We start from the raw sequence: 22,890 nt of genomic DNA, 5'->3' as shown, positions 1-22,890 counted from the left end.
TGACCTAAATTCATATCTCTTTACCAGATTCAAATGCAACTTGATATCTGTTAGATGAAAGAGCTGGGAGAGTATTAATATTAAACTGACCTTGAGTTCTCTCAATTTCTGATGAAAAGTTTCAAGTTGCAAATGTTCCTTCTGTGCTTTCAGAACACATTTTTCATAGCTAGAGCAGGCATTCATTTGCAAGCTTTTTATTTTAGAATTCCTTGGGTAGAATTTTGTGCAACTCATTCACTGTTACAATTCCTTGCAATGTAACAAATACTTCTGACCACCACACAAAATGGCAGTGAGGACAAAGAGATTTGGGGACCATAGTCTAGTTTGCTTTGTCATCGTGTTTGGCCCAAGGAGACAGGAGATGGCAGGTCTGTGCCACTGTGCAATATTTAGGACAAGGATGACTCAGTTTAAATGGAAACATTACCTTAGTTCTGAGGTGAAAGGGCAGATCTGTAAGCAAATGCCTTCCATGTAAATGACGCTGACGAATGTATGCCAAAGGGAGAAATGCAAATGGCATATGTACTTCATGAATAATTTGTCTTGTCTATTCTTATACCCCCAAAATTCCTTGTGAAGAACAAAAACACCAACTTTGACTGATTCTCCTTTTGCCAATTTAGCACATTTTACTGGAATAAGGAGATAAGTGTATGTCAAGGGAAAATAATGTATTATGGAGCCATCAAATAATTTCCACCCTGATGAAGCCTCTGACATTTTGGTTAAAACATTTGAAGAGTGTGAATAGTGGTTGAACTGTCTTTAAGCAAGGGTTGTTGGGCTTCTGAAAGATCTTCCCAAAGGCCCCGCTGCTACAACTACTGCTGCTGCTGCTACTGTTAGGCATTATGGCCTGCTAGAAAAATCTGTGGAAGAGAGAAGTCATGTGCTTTCTCTTCAAATTTTTGATGATGAAAAATAAAAAAGAAATCAAGCATTAAATGTATTGGGCTGAATCAGGCAACCAGATAATCCTGCTTTTTGCGGTTTATTGGGGTTAGGTCGGTGGAAGGATTAGTAAAAACAAACAAATGAACAAACAAACAAAAAACCTCAATACCTAATGGCAGATGGGAGGTGGGTGGGTAAGAAGTCCAAATTTACTCTTGCTTTTTTGGCCATAGTTTTGTAAATCGAATACAAAGATACCAGTGGACATGAGGAACATATCCATTTCTTCACCATTCCAAATGCACTTGCTGTGTCCTCATTGTTGTGTGCTGCAGGAGTTGAAATCACATCCTTCCAGCCCACAGTTTCACTAAAGGAACTTTCTTCCCACTGTGTCCCTGAGAACAGGATGAGGTGAGAGTTCAATGCTCCTGAGATTTAGAGAGAGCACATTATTACCCACAAAATTATACCATCCACAGGAAAACTAATACTAAACCCTTGAAGAAAGCTTTTGTTTACTCAAATCCATAAAGAAAAGTGCTCCTTTATATATTATAGATTTAAAAAACACAAATTATCAAAGACCTATGTCTTGTTAATAAAGGGGACTATTCAAGATCTCTTTGAAACTCCCTAATGTTTCACAGGGTTTTGGGTCATGCATTAATCTTCCCTTTTTCTCTCAGAGGTGTTTTAGCCTCTTCCTACTTTGAAGAACTGAGCCTGTGCTAGGAGAAAGTTGAAGGCCATACTATTTGAAGTGCTGAAGCACTGGGAAAATGCAAATTCTCTAGAGGATCAGTTCTCAACTTTAGTGTATATAACATTTACTGTGTGTGTGTGTGTGTGTGTGTGTGTGTGTGTGTGTGTGTGTGTGTGTGTGTGTGTGTGTGTGTGTGTGTGTGTGTGTACTTATTATAAGCCATATTCCTGAGCCCTATCCCATAAATTCAGATTTGGAAGACCAGATATGATGCCCAGGGGTATCTGATAAGTGCGTGGGTGATTCTAATTTGTGGTTCCCAGACCACATTTCGGGAAACCCTGAGGTGGAGATAAGCAGGCTATTTTAAAATCTCTTCTAAGTACTTGCAGTTCGGATTTGGTGCCCTCCGTTTATCCCTTTAGTGAGTCCCTTCTGCTCCTTGTGATGCCCGCCTCCTGTCCTGGCACTTCCCCCCAGACCAGGGCCACACTGCTGGACTCAACTGTCCCCACGACCTCCACACTAGGGAAAGGAGGCACGCCTGACATGTTCCAGGATGATCCCTCTCCTTTCCCTCAATTAAACCTCAGTGCCTTCAGTGTTTTTCTTTATACCAGGTAGCAAGCACTTAAGAACCAACGGGATAAACTACCTAATGCTTATTGAGATTATAATGATTGAAAACAGCTTGGTGCTCCCTCCTCAGGTCCTTTGTACTAGCTGTTTCCTCTACTGAAATCATTCCTCCAGATCTTTGTTTTATCTTAAATGTCATCTTCCCAGACAAGCTTCCTTGACGATTACTTAAAAATAGCCTCCCAACCCTACCCCTCCTCCCAGCCACTCTCAAATCCAGGTACTTATTAGTATCTGAAATTATCTTGTTTATTTTCTGTCTCTTCCCACAGTAAAGCGAAACTCCATGAGAGCTGTTGGCCTGGTCTATTATTTTTACAGCTCTGTCTCTGACATATAGTAAGTTTTCAATAACTGTTTTGCCAATAACAGAATGGATATGAACTTCCCCCAGGAATATCTTTTAGAAGTGGACATGGCATGATGGCCTTGTCTTTGTCCCTGGGAATTCCAGATACTGGGGCAGCCTGGGAAGGAAGCCGCTTTGGGAAGCTGGCTTTCTTCTAATTTATAATCTGAACATATACCTGGCAAGTGGGATTTTGCTGTAGGAGAAAGAGCAGAAAGTGGTAGGAGAAGATCAGGAAGGTGAAAGGGAAGGGGTGGATTTCTTCCCATTTTAAATGTCCTTTTGTATTGAGATTTCTTAATACTGGATAAATGGGCCCAACAGGATATCATCCTAAGACTGTGGTCATATCATGGCAGACAACTTTCTCTATGTAGCCTTATACTTTCCTAACCCAGAGCTAGCTGCTTACTGCCATTGCATGGCCTTCCTAGGGGACGTTACCCAAAGTTTGAGACTGGTAACTAGTATAAATAGGAGGATTCCAGGTGAATATCAACGACCTGGTTTAAATGCTGGGTCTTCTCTTATAAATTATATAATCTTTAATCCTCATTTTCATATTTTGGAAAAGGAGGAAGTTGGTCTAAATTATTTGTCTCTTCCTGCATTAACAAGAATTTTATGATTCAAATTGCTCTCCCAGGTGGGCTCTGAGAAACCATTTGTGAGTAAGCTACGCCACCTACTGGGAATCACTTAAATTACAAAGTAAGGTTCCAATGAGGTACTGTAATTTGGAGCTGAACTTACTCAAGACTTTATTGGAAACTTGGAAATCCTCTGTTATATTGACCACATATATGGACTCATTCCCTGCTTTCTGAATGCCACAAGCATTCTTCCATTGATGAGGTATTTATTTGTTCCATTCCTGTGAAATCAGCAAACGACGCTCACGAATCTTACTTAATAGTTCTTATGTTCACCTCTCTTTTAGATTAGCTGGATGAGGTTTGAGGTGTGAACCTGGGAAATGCATCAGGGACTGTGGTTTCCAGGGGGCAGGTAGTTTGCAGTTAGGCACAAAACTGGGGACTGAAGCCCTGGGAAGGAAGTTTGGAGTAGTGGAAAGATAGAAATATGCTTTTTAGCCAAGAAGACACGAGTTTGAATCTGTACTCACATATGAGCTACATGACCACAGACAAATTACTTAGATTAAGGTAAAATGGGTCGAGGGGATGGAATGTAGTAGTTGAAACTATGTGCCAGGCCCTGTAATTATTGATTTATATATGATACTTAATTTAATCCACATAAGAGCTTTATCAGGTAGACATTATCATGTCCCATTAAATGTTGGTGGCCCACTGCTTTTCTCATCCTATACTCTCTTCCTGGATAATCTAGATATGATCATAATTTCAATGTCCACATGTATAGCAGAAACAGACACCTGATTGCAGTGGGTTAGGAAAGAAAATGAAGGAAGGTAGGGTTAGACAACTCTTCCCAAGAATTTGCCTTAGAAAAGGAGATGAGAGATAGAAAGTTAGTCACAATAAATGTGTCTTCAAGAGGGTTTTCTCTCCCCTCCCTCAGGATATAATAAACAAATAGGCCTTTAGATTGGGAAAAAGTGAATTCAAAGATAGAGGCAAGGCAAGGCCAGAGAAGGCCAGTCATAGCAAAGGAGGTCCACTCTCCCACTTAAGAGGCTTGTATCTGGCAGGCAGTTACTTCACAGCAGCATTTAACTCCACTGACTGCTCCTACCCTTTTGAAACGCATTCATGTCTGGGCTCTGGAAACATAAAACTCCTTTTGGTTTTCTTTTTGCCTCGTTGGCTGTTCCTATTCAGCCTCTAATGCTGGATCCTCCTGCCCATGCCAGACTTCTGACTGGCTCTGTCCTCGTCCCAATGTCTTTGACCTCAGCTCTCTTCTCTTGTCATCTACATTCTTCCTATGCAACCTCATGACATGTAGTGCCAACTCCATATGCAAATGATTTTATAACATAGCTGAATCTCTTGACAGATCTCTCCTCAGAGCTCCACCATTCCGTCTCTTCCATAAGGTCTCCTGGATAGCTGCAGGCAAAGAACCATTTTGGTAATAAGCAGGACCATAAGGTGCCATCAGGAATCAACTGTATTGTTTCCTTCTACTGTCTGTTCAAGCCCGTTCTGTGGGCCTGGTTTTCCTCTGCTTCTTAGGTCAATTCTAGGGCAAATCCCTTTTCCGATAACTCTTACTTTACGAAAAGTCATAGTATAAAATTATTCCGAGATTGTGGGCTGTAGAGCTAGACTGACCTTCAAGGCCCGTACTCTATTCTACGTCACCCCGCCTCTAGTTTTAGAGCTTAACTGCCTTTAAAAGTGCATTGTTAACATCGTGGCAGTTTTGGAAGGGAATATCATTCACTTTCCTTTCGTAAAAGGAAATCAAAGATTAACAGGTCTCATTTACAAAAGAAATTCAAGACACATGACAAAACTATTTAATCTTATTTCATGCCCCAAATTTTACTCTTTGTTCATAATGAAGTCTTTCACACTATTATGTGCTACTCAGTCCCTTGCACTCCTCCTCCAACATAGCAAAGTAAATACGCTGTGACAATCACAATTCCTGAAATAGAGACAAGTATTTAAAGCATAACACTGCTTTCTTCTTTGAGATCTGTAAAGCCCAGTCTGTGAAGTGTCTCCCAGTCCTTTTTCCCCCACGTACACCCACGTTTGGGTTCTTGCATACATAGATTCCCAGAACAGAACAAAAACTGGCTTGTTCTGCTGCAATGTACAGAGAATGCTTCCTTTTTCTGAAAAACCTGGTTGAACATTCAGTCTTATCCTTCATAAAGTTCAGTTTCTCTGCTGGTGCCTATGAGCTAGATATACCCAATTTTAGGATAGGTGGATTGTAAGGTAAATGTATCCACCAGTAATTCCTCTTTTTCTGTATCTTCAGCTTTTTTCTCCTTGCTTGACTCTACTCTCAGCAGCATTCACACTTAAACTGGTATCTTATTACACCTTAAAAATAATAACAAAAACAACTCTGCCCTCATATATCCTTCCTTTTCAGCTGTCAAGGAAGCTTGACAGCTTGGAATTGTCCTTTTGGTAATGGCAGACTAGTTCATTAGTATCAACTCTATTACTGAGAAAACTAGAAGAGCTGAAGTATATATAAATGCCTCTTTGAATACATCAGAGAGCCTATAAGACAGTGAAGAATAATGGGGCTAAAATCCAGCAGAAGATGAGCCCAACATTGGGGTCACTTCCACCTGAAGGGGCTAAGAAGTTGAGCAGAGATTTCAACATACTCATGGAGTTCAGACCCCATCAAGGAGGAGGTCCTTATAAATCATGCTCTGAGTTAGAATCTTGAAGAATAACCTTGGGAATTAGAATGAATGACAAAAAGACCAACCTTCACAATGACTGAAGGTTGTCTTACAATTATTTTAGTACTGAATAGATTAAGATGACCTAGGATTAGTGCCTTTATCTTTCTAACACAGACAAAATTGCAGAAATGGCAGATGAAAGAAACGCACCTATAGAGGATCCTGATAAAGGATGGACTTTAGCATGACTATGATTAATATGATCAAAAAAATAAAAGACAAGTTCAAGCATTTCAGCATAAACAGGAAAATATAAACAAATAATCAAATGGACTCTGGAACTGAAAATATAATTGCTGAAATAAGAACTTACTGGAGTTTATCTGCTATTAAACTAGACAGAAGAATTTCAGAAGAATATAGGCAGAATAAAGCACAAAGAAACAACTTATACTGAGAAGTTATCTAATAGTCTTATTGTTACAGTGAAAGCCAAAAGAAAGTGAAAAGACATATTCAATGATCTGAAAGAAAACAACTACCCAATCTAGAATTCTATATCCAGTAAAAGTATTCTTAAAGTATTAAGGGGGGAATAAAGATATTTGCCCAAGATAGCTGAAAAATTCACCCTCAGCAGACCTCCAACTAAATACCATTCTTTTGGAAGATGGAAAATGTTGCAGGTTAACTGTTTAAAGATGCAGGAACAGATGAATACCAATGCAAAAGGTAGATATGGGTAAATACAAACGAATATTGATTGTATAAAATAATAATTTCTCAGAGGATTTGCAATCTGTATAGAATTTAAATATATGACAACACAAACATATTATTTAAGGCATGGCTAAATTAGATGCTGTGATGTCCATAAAATAGTATAAGTACTAATTTATGTTTGACTCTAGTAATCTAAATGCATGGTGTAATATTTTTGGTAATCACTAAAAGAACAGTAAAAGACTTAATAACTACAAGTTAAATGGGATCATAAAACTATTAACTTAATTGAAAGGAGGCAAGAAAGGTGAGGAATAGAAACAGAATAGAAAGACAAATTGAAAGCAAAAATAACAATAGTAGATGTAAACCCAATTATATCAGTAATTAAATTAACTGTAAATGGACTAAATACTCTTCAGTTCTCACACTATTTCTCTAGTCTCTTTCATAGGCAAGATTTTCAAAAGACTGCTCTGCAAATGCTGTTTATACTTTTCCAATTCGTGTAATAAATTGTTTCTTTCTCAACTCAATCTATATAACCCAGACTTTTCTTGCCAAAGTTTCCAAGGACTTTGCATAATGCCAAACCCAGCAGATGCTTCCTAATACTCATCACAGTATGACCTTTCAGCAATGCCAGGAAACACTATTACCTTCCTTCTCGAAACTTTTTTTTTTTTTATCTTGGCTCCATGACACATGTTTTCCTGGGTTTTGTTTCTATCTCTCTGGCCACCCCTCTCAATCACCCTTCCTATTTCCTCCTACTTTGTCCACTCTCAGGGTTTGAGAGTTCTCTTTTCATCTCACTTTATATTCTCTCCCTTAGCAATCTCATCAATTTCCATGGCTTTAAATACTACATATATATATATATTTGCTATACTATAACTATACAGTATGTATAATATTCTAAATTTAGTTCAAATTGAACTATTGATCTCAGCTTACCCTATACCCTTGTAACCTGCTCCTTTTTCAGTAAGTGATATCTTATCCAACCAGTTACTTTGATCAGAAACTTCAAAGTCATCCTTGGCTGTCCTTTATTTCCCCTTTCTCTACCACATTTAATCCATCACCAAATCCTTTTGATTTTGGCTTTTAAATATTTCTAGAGATCTGTCCACTTAGCTTCCTTATTTCCACTCTGATCAAGACTGCTTACCTAGGCTCTCCTCTTGCCTAGACTATGGTACTAGCGTTCTAACTGTTATTTCCATTCCACTCTTATCCCCCTCCAATGTATTCTCCACATAACAGTCAAAATGATCTTTTGAAATTTCCTTGCCCAAGAGAATTTTGGTGGCTTTCTATTGTAGTTAGAAGAACATCCAAAAATCCTTATCATTGACTCAGGACCCTGAGTTGACAGCCTCCTGCCTACCTCTTTAGCCTGACCTCCTGCCTTCCCTGCCCTCTTCCTTGCACGCTGGTGTAACCGCACTGGGCTTTCTCAGAGTTCCTCAAACTTGCGAAGCTTTTTTCCAGCTCAGGGACTTCATACGTGTTGTTTTTCCTACCTAGAGAACCCTCATCCCAACCATCTGTCCGGCTAGCTTTATTTCAGTCCTCAGGCCTAAGCTAAAATATTACATCCTCAAGAAGGAATTCGTTACATACTCCCATGTCTTCTAATCTATACTAAACCCTCCATTTCACTCTTGTGCCAGTTACAACTTATTGCTTCTCAGCTCCAAATTCACTCCTCAATCTATGCTCTGCAATAATGGATGGAATTCCTTTCCATAGTTTTTTGTTTTTTGTTTTTTTTTAACAGTAAGCGCATTGTTTTCTCAGTAGAGGGCGCTAGAGGAACATTGCAAGAGGAAGGGGCCCTCCCGCTCTTTTCAGCGGCTTAGGGTGGGTCTGCAGTGTGAGTGTGTGGACATCTGGGGGCGCTCTATCTTAGCTATTCACCCAGAACACACTGTCCCTGGAAACCTTGCAGCCCTAGTGTGACCTAGTGATAACCTTCCTGTGACCCTCTCCATATGGACATCTCCTGCCTACCCTGGTGCCCTGATTCCCTCTGCTCACTTCCCCTCTCCTATAGGTTTGTCTCCTGCAGTCCTCCCTGCACTACCACACTCCAGACATCCTTCCCAACAGGGATATCCCATGCTCCAGGCTTCCTGCCACAGTGGCATCCCCAACTCCTCTTATGCTCCCATGCACCAGCTACCAGCTTCAGTTTACCTGCCCCATCTGTGCTCCAAAGGGTTGCTTCCTGTTTGCCCTTTGACTGCAGAATAACTACCTCTGTCTCAGCGAACTAGTGAGCTGCTCTGATATCCAGTGGATTCAAATACATTTCCCAAGGAGATGTGAATCCCCAGCCTTGGAGAGGGGTACCCTTTCTAAGTGTGTTCTTCCTTGGGTACTTTCCCTTGGTAGCATATAGATTTTTCTTATAGCCTATAGTAATTCTTTTATCATAGTTTAATAATTATTTATATTAAACTTGTTTAAATCACTGTGTGATTGTATCTCTTATTTGGATTCAGACTGCTACAATTCTCTTCTCCCATCCCATAATTTTTCTTATTGTACCAATCACAATTGCATATTTATTTGTAAGTCTATTTCTCAATATCAGTCTCTTCTATGGAACTATAAGTACAACCAGGGCAGGCACCATGTCTGTTTTTTTGTTTGTTTGTTTTGTTTTGTTTTGTTTTTGGTTTTGGTTTTTTTTTTTTTGGTATTCCCAGTGCTTAGCATAATGCCTGGCTCTTAAAAAGCACTCAATAAATATTTGTTGCATGAATGAATACTGTATAGCTGAGTTCATTTTCTGCTAATTTAATCTGTTGTGTTCTTATTATGCCCCCCTTAACTCTTCTCAGTCATTGCTATCTACTCTAAAGATTAGACATAATGTATTCTGGAATTTGTAGCATTACAAGGGATCTGATTTTGGCTCTTTATAAACAAAATAAAGCTGTATTTTTATATTCTGCCATCTCCATGTTAGACCTATTGTGGTGGGGATGCTCACAGCGGCAGTTAATCAAGATGTTTTTTTCTTAGCTGTGTCCAAACTTACTATAAGATGTACACGTCTTTTCCAAACAGGGCTAGAAGCAGTTTTGTTTTTTTTTAAATAAATTTATTTATTTATTTAATCTTCGGCTGTGTTGGGTCTTTGTTGCGGTGCACGTGCTTCTCCTTGCGGTGGCTTCTCGTGTTTCGGAACATGGGCTCTAGGCACACGGGCTTCAGTAGTTGTGGCACACAGGCTCAGTAGTTGCGGCTCTCAGGCTCTAGAGTGCAGGCTCAGTAGTTGTGGCGCACGGGCTTAGTTGCTCCGCGGCATGTGGGATCTTCCCGGACCAGGGCTTGAACTTATGTCCCCTGCACTGGCAGGCGGATTCTTAACCACTGTGCCACCAGGGAAGCCCCCAGAAGCAGTTTTTAAAAAAATCTATTTTAATTCTAACCTGTCTACCACCACACTTTTAATTTTTCACATAAATTCTACCTCAGGACTCACTCATACACTCAAATTCCTGCAGGGCCTAGTGAGTAATTTAAATGACTGGGCTCAGTGTAAGGAAATGAGGAGTAGTAGGGATTATGGCAAACTGGATAGTACATGCTTCACCTGAATGCATTTCATTAAAAAATTTATGAAAACTTTGTGCAAGCCAAATATAACATCTGCAGGCACCACTGGCCCCATGATTGCCCCCTGGCAAGCCCAGACACTGCTCCAGGAATCATTCTTTATCTCAAGAACCAGGAATCTTAAACTATGGGATGCTTGACATAGGGTTGCTTTATGTATTTGTTTTGCTGAAGAAGCCATTAAAGAAAAGCTAGCATCTACTATTGTCACTGTTTCACAAGAAGAAACAAAAATTATCATCACCGAGAGGTAGGAGGGACACAATCTCAGGAAGAAGAACCATCTATTCCATGAAAGAAAAATTAGCAAGCTTGCATTATGGTTTTATTTTTGTCTTCTGACTATAGATGGGAATAAACTTCGCTGTGGGACTTATCCAGGCTACAAATCAGTTCTCTCAGAATGGCCTTGAAAGCTTACAAAAGAACATACAGTTTCCAGGGCCCCACTCAGGAGGGAAGGGGGAAGGAGATAGTTTGCATGTGTACTTTGGAAAACTCTTCAGGGGCTTCTGAAGCATACCCAGGTTGGAACCTTCTGGTCTGTTCCACTTTAATACTCAGAATACAGAAAACAAGGCTAGACCATCATTTCTCATCCTGCTTACAGAGAATCCCGTTTGCCTGCACTGGAGGGAGACAAAGTTTTTGCAAAGTAGCTGTACGGCTCGCATTACCCCGAAAGGCAGACACCTCCTGCTCCATGGCACAAGTAAATGATTCACAGTCTAGGAACGAGGAGTCTTCGCAATGATTCAATATGCAAAGCTACTACTCATTTTTTTTAAATGTACTGATTTCTTTATAGATAGATAGATACATAGACAGATAGACAGATAGATAGACAGACAGATAGATACTCCTTGTTCCAGAAAGGAATTAAGGTCATTTAAAAAATATATAAAATACCAAAAAAAGCTTAAAATTAAGAAACTAGGGCAATATGAAATAAAGGCAGAAAAAATAAAATTGTGTCATGGATAAGGTAAATAACCCAAGCTCCTGTTTTTCACGCTTATTAGCAGTGGGTCACACAGGTGGTTCAGAGTGAAGCCAGCCAGGCAGCGGACATAGGAAGCAGTGAGCCCTCTATTGAACTGGGCACCTCTCACCCTCCCTAGAGGAGGGAGTCACTACACAGTTCCCACCAGCTGTGACTAGAGAATTTTTCAAGAGAAATTGGAAATTGGAATTTCTGTGTGAAACCTCTAAAATTTATGATGCTTGCTTTTGATTAAAAAAATTAAACATCGTATTGCATAGGGCAAAGAAAACAATTCTGCTGACAAGACCTGACCTGCCGGTTGGTTGTTTGAACTGCAGGCCAGCATCACCTGAAGTGCTTTCCCCACACCCACAAGCCCAGGCCTCATCCCAGACTTGCTGAGTGAGAAACAACTGGGTTGAGGACTGGATCTCATATTTTGAGAACATTCCCTAGAAGATTTCAACCCTCACCTATGGTTAGAAATCACTGCTCTAAGGAAATCTGGGAAATGAAACAAAGTATTTCAGGTGGCTCAGTAGGTGCTCTGCTTCAGAAGCCTTGCTAACATCAGTCCCTGTAGCCTAAGGAACAGTGCCCAGGCGCAGCGGTCTAGTGAGATGTTAGCTGTGCTTTGCCTTAGCCCACCTTGATTTCTCTAGGGTGCTAGGTGTATAGTTTGGTTCTTATTTTATTGGCTTTGATAAGAAAGTTTTCACAGAGGATCTGAAAGTAGGAATAAATCAGATAGAAATGTATGCCAGCCTTGATTTATGCAGCAGCAGAGAAAATAAATTACAGTTCTCTGAACTTCTGAAGAAGGAAAAGTTCTTTAAAAGTCACTGGAGAGAACACTGTTTCTAGAATCCTACCACATACATGGTACCTTGCAAGATAATACTTTGGTAATAGACTTCCTGTACTTCCCAGCGTTTCTTGTTCTTGCTCACTCCAACCCTTTCCCTTCCCCTCAGTTTACCTTCTTATGTCTGTAATAGTGGATGCAGCCATCATGCTTCAGCACGAACCACCGTTTCCTCCAACCCTTCATGAACCCGGAGTGAGTCCTCTTATATAGGTAGCCGCGGCAGGTGGGCCAAGGCGTATTGGGACAGCAGCTGATGTCAGATGCCACCACCAGAGTCAGGATGTCTGGACCTAGAGGGATGAATGTGAGATAGTTCAGTGGCTGAAACTCTTACAATCAACTGGAAGGATTGTTGCTTTTCAGAAGGAATGGATGAAAAAGAGGTATAGTTACCATAAATGGAATCAGTGAAATAGAATTCTACAACTGGAATGAATCAGAGAGTTCTTTAGTAATTCAACCCCTCATGTTGAAGAGGAAAATGAAAACTGGGGAGGTAAAGGGACTTCTTAGAGGACCCATAGCTCATAAGGGGTTGAATCAAATGTGAGACCCAGGTTTCCTGATGTAAGACAGAACTCTTTCTATTCAACCACATGGACTAGTTGGGTCTGATTATGGACGACTCAGGTCTGCTCATTCTGTCTATAGTAACAGCAAGCTAAATATTTAACATATTTTGATTTACATCCAAAGAAGGAACATAGGTGATGTTTGACTCTTCTATCTCACTTTTATTCAAGATAATTAGCTTCCTTGACCTGTGTTAGCTAAAGGGAGGATCTAAACCACTGCTAGTATATGTTGCCAATATTATCTCTGATCAAAATCAATTACTAACCTTTGAACTCGAAGTAGACAGAAATTTTAGGAGACTTGAGGTACAAATGTTTTTTATCCTTTTTTCTTGCCTACCCAACTCATTGCTGAGGATCTGACCCTGAGCTTCCAAGTGCCTGTCTTCTCCTTCTGGAGTGCCTGGACTTCAGTGGTGCCCCCTTTCCTGTAGAATCAGTATGGTGAAGAGCTTGAGAAAAATTGTCCCTGTCCCTGATAATATGAGGTCACTGTTTTACCAGCTGTGCTTTGATGCTGCCAGCATGAACATAGACTTTCATCATATACCTACCTCTTGATGCCTCAAGAAAATTCTCTGAATGTCACTCAGACAGACAGCAACCCTGACATGCGTTGAAAACTGCAAATGGGGTGTGACTTCATTTACAATTCCTCTGAGATGGAGGCCACATTCCTGAAGGGGGACATTTGGCCTTGGCAACACTGACTTCATCATGATGTCTGACATTGAGATTACCAATCTGTTTAGAGCTGTCCATGGAAATGGGGGTCAGTGAGGAGACTCCTCTTATATAAGTGACAAGTTCCAACCCAGGGGCTCATTTCTGGCTGAGCCACATGGCCCTGAAAATAAAGATTTGTCCCAGAAAGGCTGACACAGTCTTAACTTTAGCAGCACGCAAAGCACCTTGGTAATTAAATAACTCTGCGTGTTGAGATGATTCTTCATTGCCATGTAAATACATTTTAATTTATTGAACTGCCCTTAAGCTCCTGTCAAAAACACATCCAGAATAATTAGAAGAAATGCTCCAGATTGACCGGCAACCCACAAATGTCTTTGTCTTTGGACTTCAGTCCCCAAAGAACTGCACTCCTGGACTAATATGCATAGTTGACACATCTGTCAACTTATTTATGTACTGCTGCAGTGGGCTGCCCCTGGAGGTCATTTTTCTCTTGCTTACAAAGACTGCATATGGGTTTCTCTGATACTGATCAAGCTAAACTTGAGTTTCAGCCGGCCATAAACATAACTTGGTACACCAAAAAATTCTCTCTGGGACAGGGATATGGATGGTCCTATATTCATATTGAAAGGAAAGTTGGTGCATTCATATTGAAAGGAAAGTTCTTCATGTTCACAGTTAGGACATGATCCTGATGCATGGGGAGTTGCTGAGTTCCAAACAGCTGTTGGGTGGTGGTTTTATATTCTTTGCAGGTCCTATCCGGGGCCAGGAGGACCTGGGCCTGACATTTACAGAGCCTTTAGACTTTTGATGTTATCTCCACATTAGATTATTTATATAGTCATTGTAGTATGTGTGTGTGTGTGTTTTAAAAGAACTAAATGTTAAGTACAAACAATTAAACCCTTCTGGTTCTGTTATTATTTATCTGTTAATTTACTGGGAGCCTAAAAATATGCCAATATCCTAGCTCAGTGCTTCTCAAACTAAATGTAGATGCAAATCACCCAGTGGGTTTGTTAAATGCAAATCCTCATTCCGTAGGTCTGGGATGAGGCCTGAGATTTCTTATTTGTAAGGAGCTTTCAGGTAATGTTGGACCACAATTTAAGTGGCAAGTCCCCAGGCAACTGTCAGTTGCTGAGAGGCTCTGCTCACCAGCACAGTCTTTGTCACCAACCACCATACTTCTTTCTTTCCTTGGCTCTGATTTAGTCTCCCCTGTATGCTTTCATATTCATCCCCAATATTTTGCAACAACAAAATCATTAGTTCCATGCCCTATCCCAGTGCCACCATTACTTCTTTCTCTAGATATCTCCCCACCCTGGAGAAATGAAACACATAATCATTGCCTTCCTCTACTGGACACCCCAGAAATCTTTCCTGCTTTTTGGGTGTGAGTGGGAGGAAGGATGCGGTAGGATGAATGGCCTGATGTGAAAGAGTTAAGAGAACTGTTTGTTTCATGAGATGAAAGAGTTTGAAAATCCATTTCTTTAGCAAATACAGCTCTTTGGTGACGACGTCCTTAAAAAGAAAAGCTCTCCAGCAAACTCTTCTTCCCTAGCGCTTTGGCCTGTAGTTTTGGAAGTAAGGAGTTGTGGGTGAGGTTATTTACAGCTACAGGAGAGAGAAAAATGATTTCTTTTTCTAATTCACACTTTCTCCTTGGATCACTGTCTTTTATTATGCCACCAATCTTAAACTGTGTCAGAGTCGCACCTCTGCTGTCAGACAAACTCCACCACCCTCGCAGGCGTGGATGAGCAACGTGCAAGATGAGTGCTGTCCCTGAGGGCTGGCGCAGTGGGCTGGTACTGCGTTCAGCTGCAAGGTCCTAGGCTCCAGAGGCACTTCTGTGCTTGTTTTTAGTACAGCCTGATGTTAGGGAAACAAAGGAGCCCTAATGAATCCAAAGGACTTCCAGGTTGATTAAGCTTCATTGTTTCCCTTTCCTCTCTTTCTTTTCAGCACTTTTCCTTAATGATTAAATCTTCTATTTGACTCTGCAAGTAACCAAGCCCTATAAAAGCTCACACCAGAAAGTATGAGGGACCTAATTAAATAAAAATTCACATGGAGCTCTTGTCATTCCCAGTGTGATACTGAACGCTTTCTTAAATCTGTTTTGGTATTTCCATCAGCAAAATTGAGGTAATTTGTTTAGGTGTGTGTGATTAGTATTTTTGAATAGAATTGTTATTTGATTATGTTTTATTTTATATTATTTTCTATTATATAATATATAACACATACTAACATGTTATTCTATTATTATTGAATGGAATTATTATTTCAATAGAATTATTGAAAACTTGACCTTGTAACATACAGTGGATCCCCTTTCTAATGCTGGTCTAGGAAGATATGATAACACCTGCACTGGAAGCTAGCAAAATTGATTTTTAATCTTATGCCTGTAACCTTTCGGCCATGCCTCCGAGATGCTGGGCTGTGTACTGATTCTGGGCAGGCTGTGAAAGAACCACCAGGGAGACTTGATGAAAATTACAAATGTGCAGGCCACCACCCACCATGAATTCTGTATTGAAGAGTTTCTCAGGTGATTCTGGCATACAGTTCGATTTAAGATTTAATGTTTTGAGAAAAGTTACTTGACGTTTCTATATCTAAATCAGCAGTGTAGCAATCAGTAATATAATAGGATTTTACCAAAGTTTCACATGCATGGGAGTGAAATTGTGCAGAGATATATAGCAGTCAAAAAGATATCCGATGGACTTTTTTTTTTTTTTTTTTCCCCCGATGGACTTTTAAGAAGTTTATGCAAACAGACACAAGAGTCAGGTGGAAACGAACATTCAGATTTTTAAACACACTCTTAATAGGTACCTGGTAAAGATATATTTCAAGAATTCTATGTTTCATATGAATTTAACAAAAAGCTCTATCATTTGTTTCACAATTTTTACTTTCTTCAAGTTGGTGACTTCCTCTCCCAAAGAGAACCTCCAAAAGCTTGTTTCAAATTCTATATACTCCAGAAATACCTTGACCAATGTATAGGCTTGCTAACAAAATGGAACATGTAAAGCATTACATAAAAATCAAATTATTCCTATTATTTCTTCCTCTTTCTCCTCTTCTTTTTTTAGTTTCACAGTCATGTATATTCTTCTCATAGACCCAAGCCTCTCAGTAATGCTGTGCTTTTTGTTTGTTTGTTTGTTTTTTGTTTTGCCTTCCTTCACGACTACCACCTATACATTTTAGAACTTGGATAGAGCTAAAATTGTGTATGAGTGGGTCCCCATTCAGGAGGCATTTGTCTGTTGCTCTTGAACTCAACTATAGACAACTGAGCCCATCATAACACTCAGGTCATTGCACGCAATTGTGTTTAGAGTACAGACCCCTTTTGTTTTTTGTTTTACTTTATTTTTTCCTTCCATTCCTGATTCTCCTCAAACATTCTGCTCCCCACAATAGGCACTCACAAAACATGTTTGATATAGGACTGTGAATACACTCTTTTGTGCATGTCTTTTTATTTTACATAAATGGTATTTTGCTAACATCTCATTCTATTTCTGTCTTTTTCTTAACTCAAAACCATGTTTTCAAGGATCTATCCATGGTGCTAGCTAAATGTGCATTTCGTATATTGTTTCAAAGAAGGCATAGAAGTTCAGAGTATGCACCCATTATTGGTCTGCTTATCCATTCCTCTAGTGATAGTCACCCAGACTGCCTCTAACTACTCCCCACCACACAGAACACTGCAATGAACGTCCTTGTATATGTCTTCTCAGCAGCTTCTTTGGGCTTAAATGCCCAGAAGTGCAATTGGTAGGACAAAGGATCTATAGGTACTCCACTAGATGTTGCCTGTGCTCTCTGAGATGCCTAGAGCCCAGCAAGACTGCATGAAGATTCTCACTTCCTCATATCCTTACCAAAGCTGGCTATAATCTAATTTCCACTTTTTTCCCCTAACCTGGTGGATCTAAAATGTCACCTTATTAATTTGCATTTCTCTGATCACTAACAAAGTTATTCTACTATAATTTCTTTTATTGACATTATGCTGTTAACTTAAAAGTTGAGGTCATTAATACATCTGAGGTCAACCTTGGTATATGGTATAAAGAATAAGGCATAATACATGAAGGTATGAATCCATCCAAATTATAATTCTCCATAAAAATAATGTACTAAAATGTTTGTCCTTTTCCCATTGTTTTGTGGGGTGTTTATCGTATGTCAAGCTTTAATCATTTCTTCAGTCCATTTATGAACTTTCTAACCCATTCCATTCCACTGGTCTATTTCTGTGACAGTACTACATTTTTTATTTATTATTATTATGGTTTCATAATATATATTAATATCTGATATAAAAAGTTCCTCTGCCATTGTTTGCCCTATTCATAAATGATGTAGCTATTTGTAGACATTTATTCTTCTACATATATTTGAGCATAAGTTTGACAAGCTACTCAAACATTTAAAATACAATTTTATTGAAAATTTATTGAATTTTTAGATTAATTTTGGGAGAATTAAGATCTTTACAAAGCTTTTCTACCCATAAAGATTCTATGTATCTCCAGTTATATTTAGGTCTCCTTTTATGTACTTTGGTCAAGTTGTAAACATTTTTTCATGAAGTCCTTGTGCATTCTTTGTTAGATTAATTCTTTTCTACCTTGTAGTTTTGTTGCTATTGTTAATCATATATTAGTCTCCTTTTATTCTCTTTTTGGTTATTCCAGGTGAAGGAGAACACTCCTGATTTTTATAAGGAGATCTTAGTTTGGTCAATCTTTCTCTAACTACTTCTAAGCATCAGTCTATTGATTTTGTAATAATCATATAATCTACAAATAATAATGGTTTTATCTCTTTTCTTCCAGACCATATACCTTTATTTGTCTTTCTTGTGTATTGGACAAGTCAGGACCTTTGATGTTATATAAACAGAGGTTGTTAAAATTGGCATTATTCTTCTCAATCTCAAAAGAATGTGTCCAAAAGTTTCTCTATTAAATGTTTTATTGTTGTTGTGTATACACTTTTATTTATTTTTCTCTTTTCATGGTTAGAATTTTGGTAGATAGACTTTATCAAGTTATGAAAAGAAACTTCTATTCCTACTATTTAGAGAATTATATGTATATATATTATACATATATGTATATATATATATATATATATATATATAACTTGATACATGATTTTTTCTTCTTTATATAGTCATGTGATCTTTTTCTTCAATTCATTAATGTGATGAATTGTGTTACAATATTTTCTTATAAGCTGTCTTTATTTAGGAATAAACCCTACTTGATTATGATGTATTATGTGTAATTTTAATAAACCGTTTGCTTCAGGTATTTACTATTTTTTCTTAGGATCTGTGCATCTATACACTCATAAGTAAAATTAACATATGATTTAGTTTTTCATACTACACTAACCTGGTTCTGAAATCAAAGTTATAGTAGATTTATAAAATGAGCTGAGAAGTATTCACTCTTTGTTATTTTCTGAAAAAACTCTATGGAATAGGGATTATTTGTTCTATGAAAGTTGGATAAGTTTCATCTATAAAAGTGACTGGTATCCTGGGCTTTTGAGTGAGGAATGGGGTGGGGGAATGGAAATGCAGGAGAGGCAAGGTGGTCTCTTTGTTTATTCTATAAATATTTTATTATAGTCTATACAAATTTTCTAACTATTCTTGCACTAATTTTGGCTCCTTAAACGCTTGTGGAAAATGTTCTTATTTATCTAATTTTCAAATTTATTGTTATGCAGTGTTCAAATAGTATTTTATTATTTTTAAAACTTTGTTTTTCCTTTTTTATTATTTCCTCTTTTTACTCTCCATTTTATTTGCATCTTTTAAATTTTTATTATTTCTCAGTTAAAAGCTGGTAGCCTTAGAAATGTGCAGAAGATTAAGCCTGAGGAAGGAATGATCAGCTCCCTAATCCAGCTGTGTTTCAAGGGCTACTCTGATGTTTCTCACTGACTGTCCATAACAGGTGGTGCCATCTGTCCGGCTTTCAGTGGAGTGTGGTGGGGAATTGGCCACCAGGGCTATAATGGGGAGAAAAACACTAAGAAACAGTCCCTCAGCCATTCCCTATATGAGATGTTCAGCTCTCTTTAGCTATTGGCTGTAGTTCCCACCCCTCCAAACATACACAGGTACCAAATGGCCTTGTTTCCCTAAAAGTCTCTTACTGTCCTTACTTTAACATCTCAGATCTATAATTCACCTTCCTGCTTCTGAGGCGTCTCTACTGTTGGGTTTGAGAAGGACTGACAAAGACACGGGGAGGTTCCCTGAGGGTCAGGGTCTTGGGATAGGAAGTCCACGCTGGCAAACAAGGAGTGGTGGAACTCAGATAATAGCAGCATATAAAACCATCCTACAGATAACTGCCAGGGACAGCACAAGCTGGCTGCTGAATTTAGCTCTTCTCCCAGTATCAGTGTTAGTTCATCAGCTTTTAGAAATCCGAAAACCCTCCATTCAAGTTTTATCTTCCATTAACTGAGGCTGAATGCTTCAGTGCTATAAAGAACATTAAGCTTCTTGGGGAAAAATAAAAGAAGTACTAAGAGGGGAAATATTACTAAAATTAGATTTTATTTAACTCAAAAATTGGAAAATTAATTTGTGAGAAAGAACCTAGGAACAGCTAGATCCAGTAGCAAGGGGTAGTATTCCCTCATTGAATGTGATACTACCAATTCATTAGTATAATCATTACCATATTATCTCAATTTTTAATCTGTACTGCATAAGGATAAATATTTATGTAGGACTTAGAAGTAGTTGCTGCACCTGTCGACAGTGTCCCTGGATTCCTGGTGCACCAAGTACATGACAAGCAGCCAAATACTAAGCTAAATTCTACCTCAAAAGCTCCAGAATGCTTATCAGGACACAACATTTGTTAATGATTTTCTTGTGCTGGTCTGCACTAGAGAAGTCTCTTGCTGTTGCTAACCCACAAGCATGATGGCATCCTGAGAAATAGTGAGCGATACATACTGTTCAGCAGGTTATACTTATGGCACATGTGGCCTATCCCAAATGCACACATTTTAATCCCTCATTGCCTGATAATATATTTCAGGGCCACAGATGTATGCATGCAGCCTTTGGGAAGCCAGAAATAGGACACCTCACCAAATAGTCCCATGATGGAACACAGCAATTACCAGCTGTTTATTTTTAGGTCTGTGGGGAGATGAGGATTTGTAACATGATGCCAAAGAAAGTAACTTTGTTTTGCAGAGAGGAAGGAAGGTGGGATTAACCCTTCCAATATTTTAATGTGAGTGGATACAAGGGTACAGGGCATGTGTTATCGTTGTTGTCTTGGTGGTCCCATCTGTGTCAGATTGCTATAAGGGCAGGCCTCAAGTGGCCCTAGGAGAAGCCGTAGAAGCTTTAGGTTTGTGATTTCTTTATGTCCTTCTCTCTCTTTTATAACATTTAAAACCCTGAGGCTCTTAATTCTAAAAACTGATGGAAAGAAAGAAAAGAATAAAGGAAGGAAGAAAGGAAGGGAGGAAGGAAGGAGGATGCAAGAATGAGAGGGAGAGGCAAAGGAAGGGAGGAAGGGGAAAAGAGACATACTAAATGAATTCTTGTAATGATACTTTCATGGCAAGGTGTTTAAGGAAATATATTGGTAATAAATAGAGCACATTTTGCTTACTGCCACTTTCTGGTTTCACTTTTGTGGCTGGCCATCAATACAGAAGGAACAAGGGGCAGAAATGTGATTTAATTCCTATGAGAAATCATGTTGATGACAAGGCATTAATGGTAGCCTCGGGAGAGAAGTGAAGTTATACCCATTCTGTGGCTGCCTCCTCCTCATGTTCTCATTCCCTGCTGTGTTTCAGCTCTCTGCTTCTTCAGATCAACGCTGGACTCTGTAGACCACCTACCTTTCCTTGCAAGGTGCACAGCTTCTGCATGCTCCACGCTGGTGACCTCAGTGCCGTTGACAGCCAGCACCACATCTCCGATCTGGAGCCCAGCTTCCTCCGCAGCACTGTCTGTAAGTAGACAGACAACAAGGGTCTCATTGAGGAGGGGTCCCAAATTGATTGCCCTGCTGTTTGTCCCCTTTTTAAAAGGCTCTTTCTGTAAAGGGCCTTTCTTTCCAACTGTAGACAATTGCCGATGTCGTTAATAAGAAGGAAAATACTGTCCTTGCAGCCTCCTTTCATTCCCAGGACATGGTTTCTTTACACATTCATCCAGGCATCTGCATGGCCTCTTTGCAATATAATAGCAAGGCTGCTCAGAAACTCTATCTATTCATCTACCAGAAGGTTGAGCTGCTAGTTCTCATTCCTTCATTGCTGCTAGGTCTCTTTGTAACCCTGAGAAAATCACTTAACCTCAATATCTTCATCTATAAAAAGGGAGGTGGGGGGCAGAGCTTCTCAGCAGTATTGTTGAGGGAACAAGTAATTGAAATACTTAAGAAGTTTTGGCAAAAACAGACCTTGGAGTAGTCAGAGAAAAAAGAAATACAGAGCTGCTTTTACTTTTCATTGTATATAGGCTCCTTTCTAAGCCATCTCAGAAAGGCAACCCAAAATAGCCTTAGGCCTTAAGATTTAAGTTTTGGAAGGTGGGGAGGACCTCTCCAGAGGCTATTTATTTTATCCCTGGGTTTTTGGGCATCTGCATTTACTGTAACATACCTAATATTCTCTAGGGGTAAAAAAGGATATAATAAATCATTTCAAGGTTAATTCATTTTAAATAAGGTCTCCCATATATTTGAACAAGATTCTTTCTGCAACAGTTTAAATCTATTTTTTCTTTTTCACTTCAGTTTAAACCCATTTCCTCTTCTTAGATCTTAGTGCTGGGTGAGTGTTTATGGACTTGCAGAGTAATTATGCAGCCATATTAGGCTGTCATTATCTAGAATGTCATAAACCTCCTCAAATACTTTTAATCTTAAAGCATGACACTTTTGGTGAGGTAACATGACTTTGAATATTTTTAGTAATGACTGTAGTTTGTCTAAGTCTGTTTATAATAGTAGGGAAGATCTCTGCTTGGATAGGAAATGGTCAATCAATGTAGGAAGGTTAAGTGAAGAGTAATATTTGATATATCCATTCATTTGCATAATATCATCCTTGTGGTGAATGAAAGTCTCATGGTATGGCTGATCATTTGAAAAAATTTCCTCCATTGCTTTAAAGACCTTGATTATGGCAATGCTTTCTGAATCAAATTCCAAAATGATGATATAGATCCAAACACAACTTATCAATTTTTGTATTCCATATGCTACTACATATTATGTCTTTATACAGTAGTCTTCCAAAGAATACATGTTGAACGAATGAATGACCTAAAAACTATACCTTCAAGGAGATTAGAATTCTATTGGAGAAGAAAAGACATGCATAATCAAAAAGAAATAGTGCGATACTCTGAGCAGCAAGTGTAAAAACACAAAGATAATAGGTATTGTGAAACT

General features: G+C 38.9%; 1 protein-coding gene across 1 annotated transcript in view; it reads right to left on the bottom strand.

The window, feature by feature from the left end:
• LOC309657711 (uncharacterized protein) overlaps positions 1 to 22,890 on the bottom strand; it is a 104,591-nt gene that overhangs the window by 40,404 nt on the left and 41,297 nt on the right. The window contains exons 5-6 of the mRNA XM_082455533.1: positions 21,329 to 21,439; positions 12,228 to 12,406 (exon numbers count right to left, since the gene is read on the bottom strand). Of these exons, the coding sequence (XP_082311659.1) occupies positions 12,228 to 12,406; positions 21,329 to 21,439 (290 nt within the window). The remainder of the gene's footprint in view (positions 1 to 12,227; positions 12,407 to 21,328; positions 21,440 to 22,890) is intronic.

This window comes from Balaenoptera physalus (assembly GCF_965194825.1).
Source record: "Balaenoptera physalus genome assembly, chromosome: 3".
NCBI classification, from domain to species: Eukaryota; Metazoa; Chordata; class Mammalia; order Artiodactyla; family Balaenopteridae; genus Balaenoptera; species Balaenoptera physalus.
The sequence above is the reverse complement of the archived record's forward strand: the minus strand, read 5'-3'. Positions and strand labels throughout refer to the sequence as shown.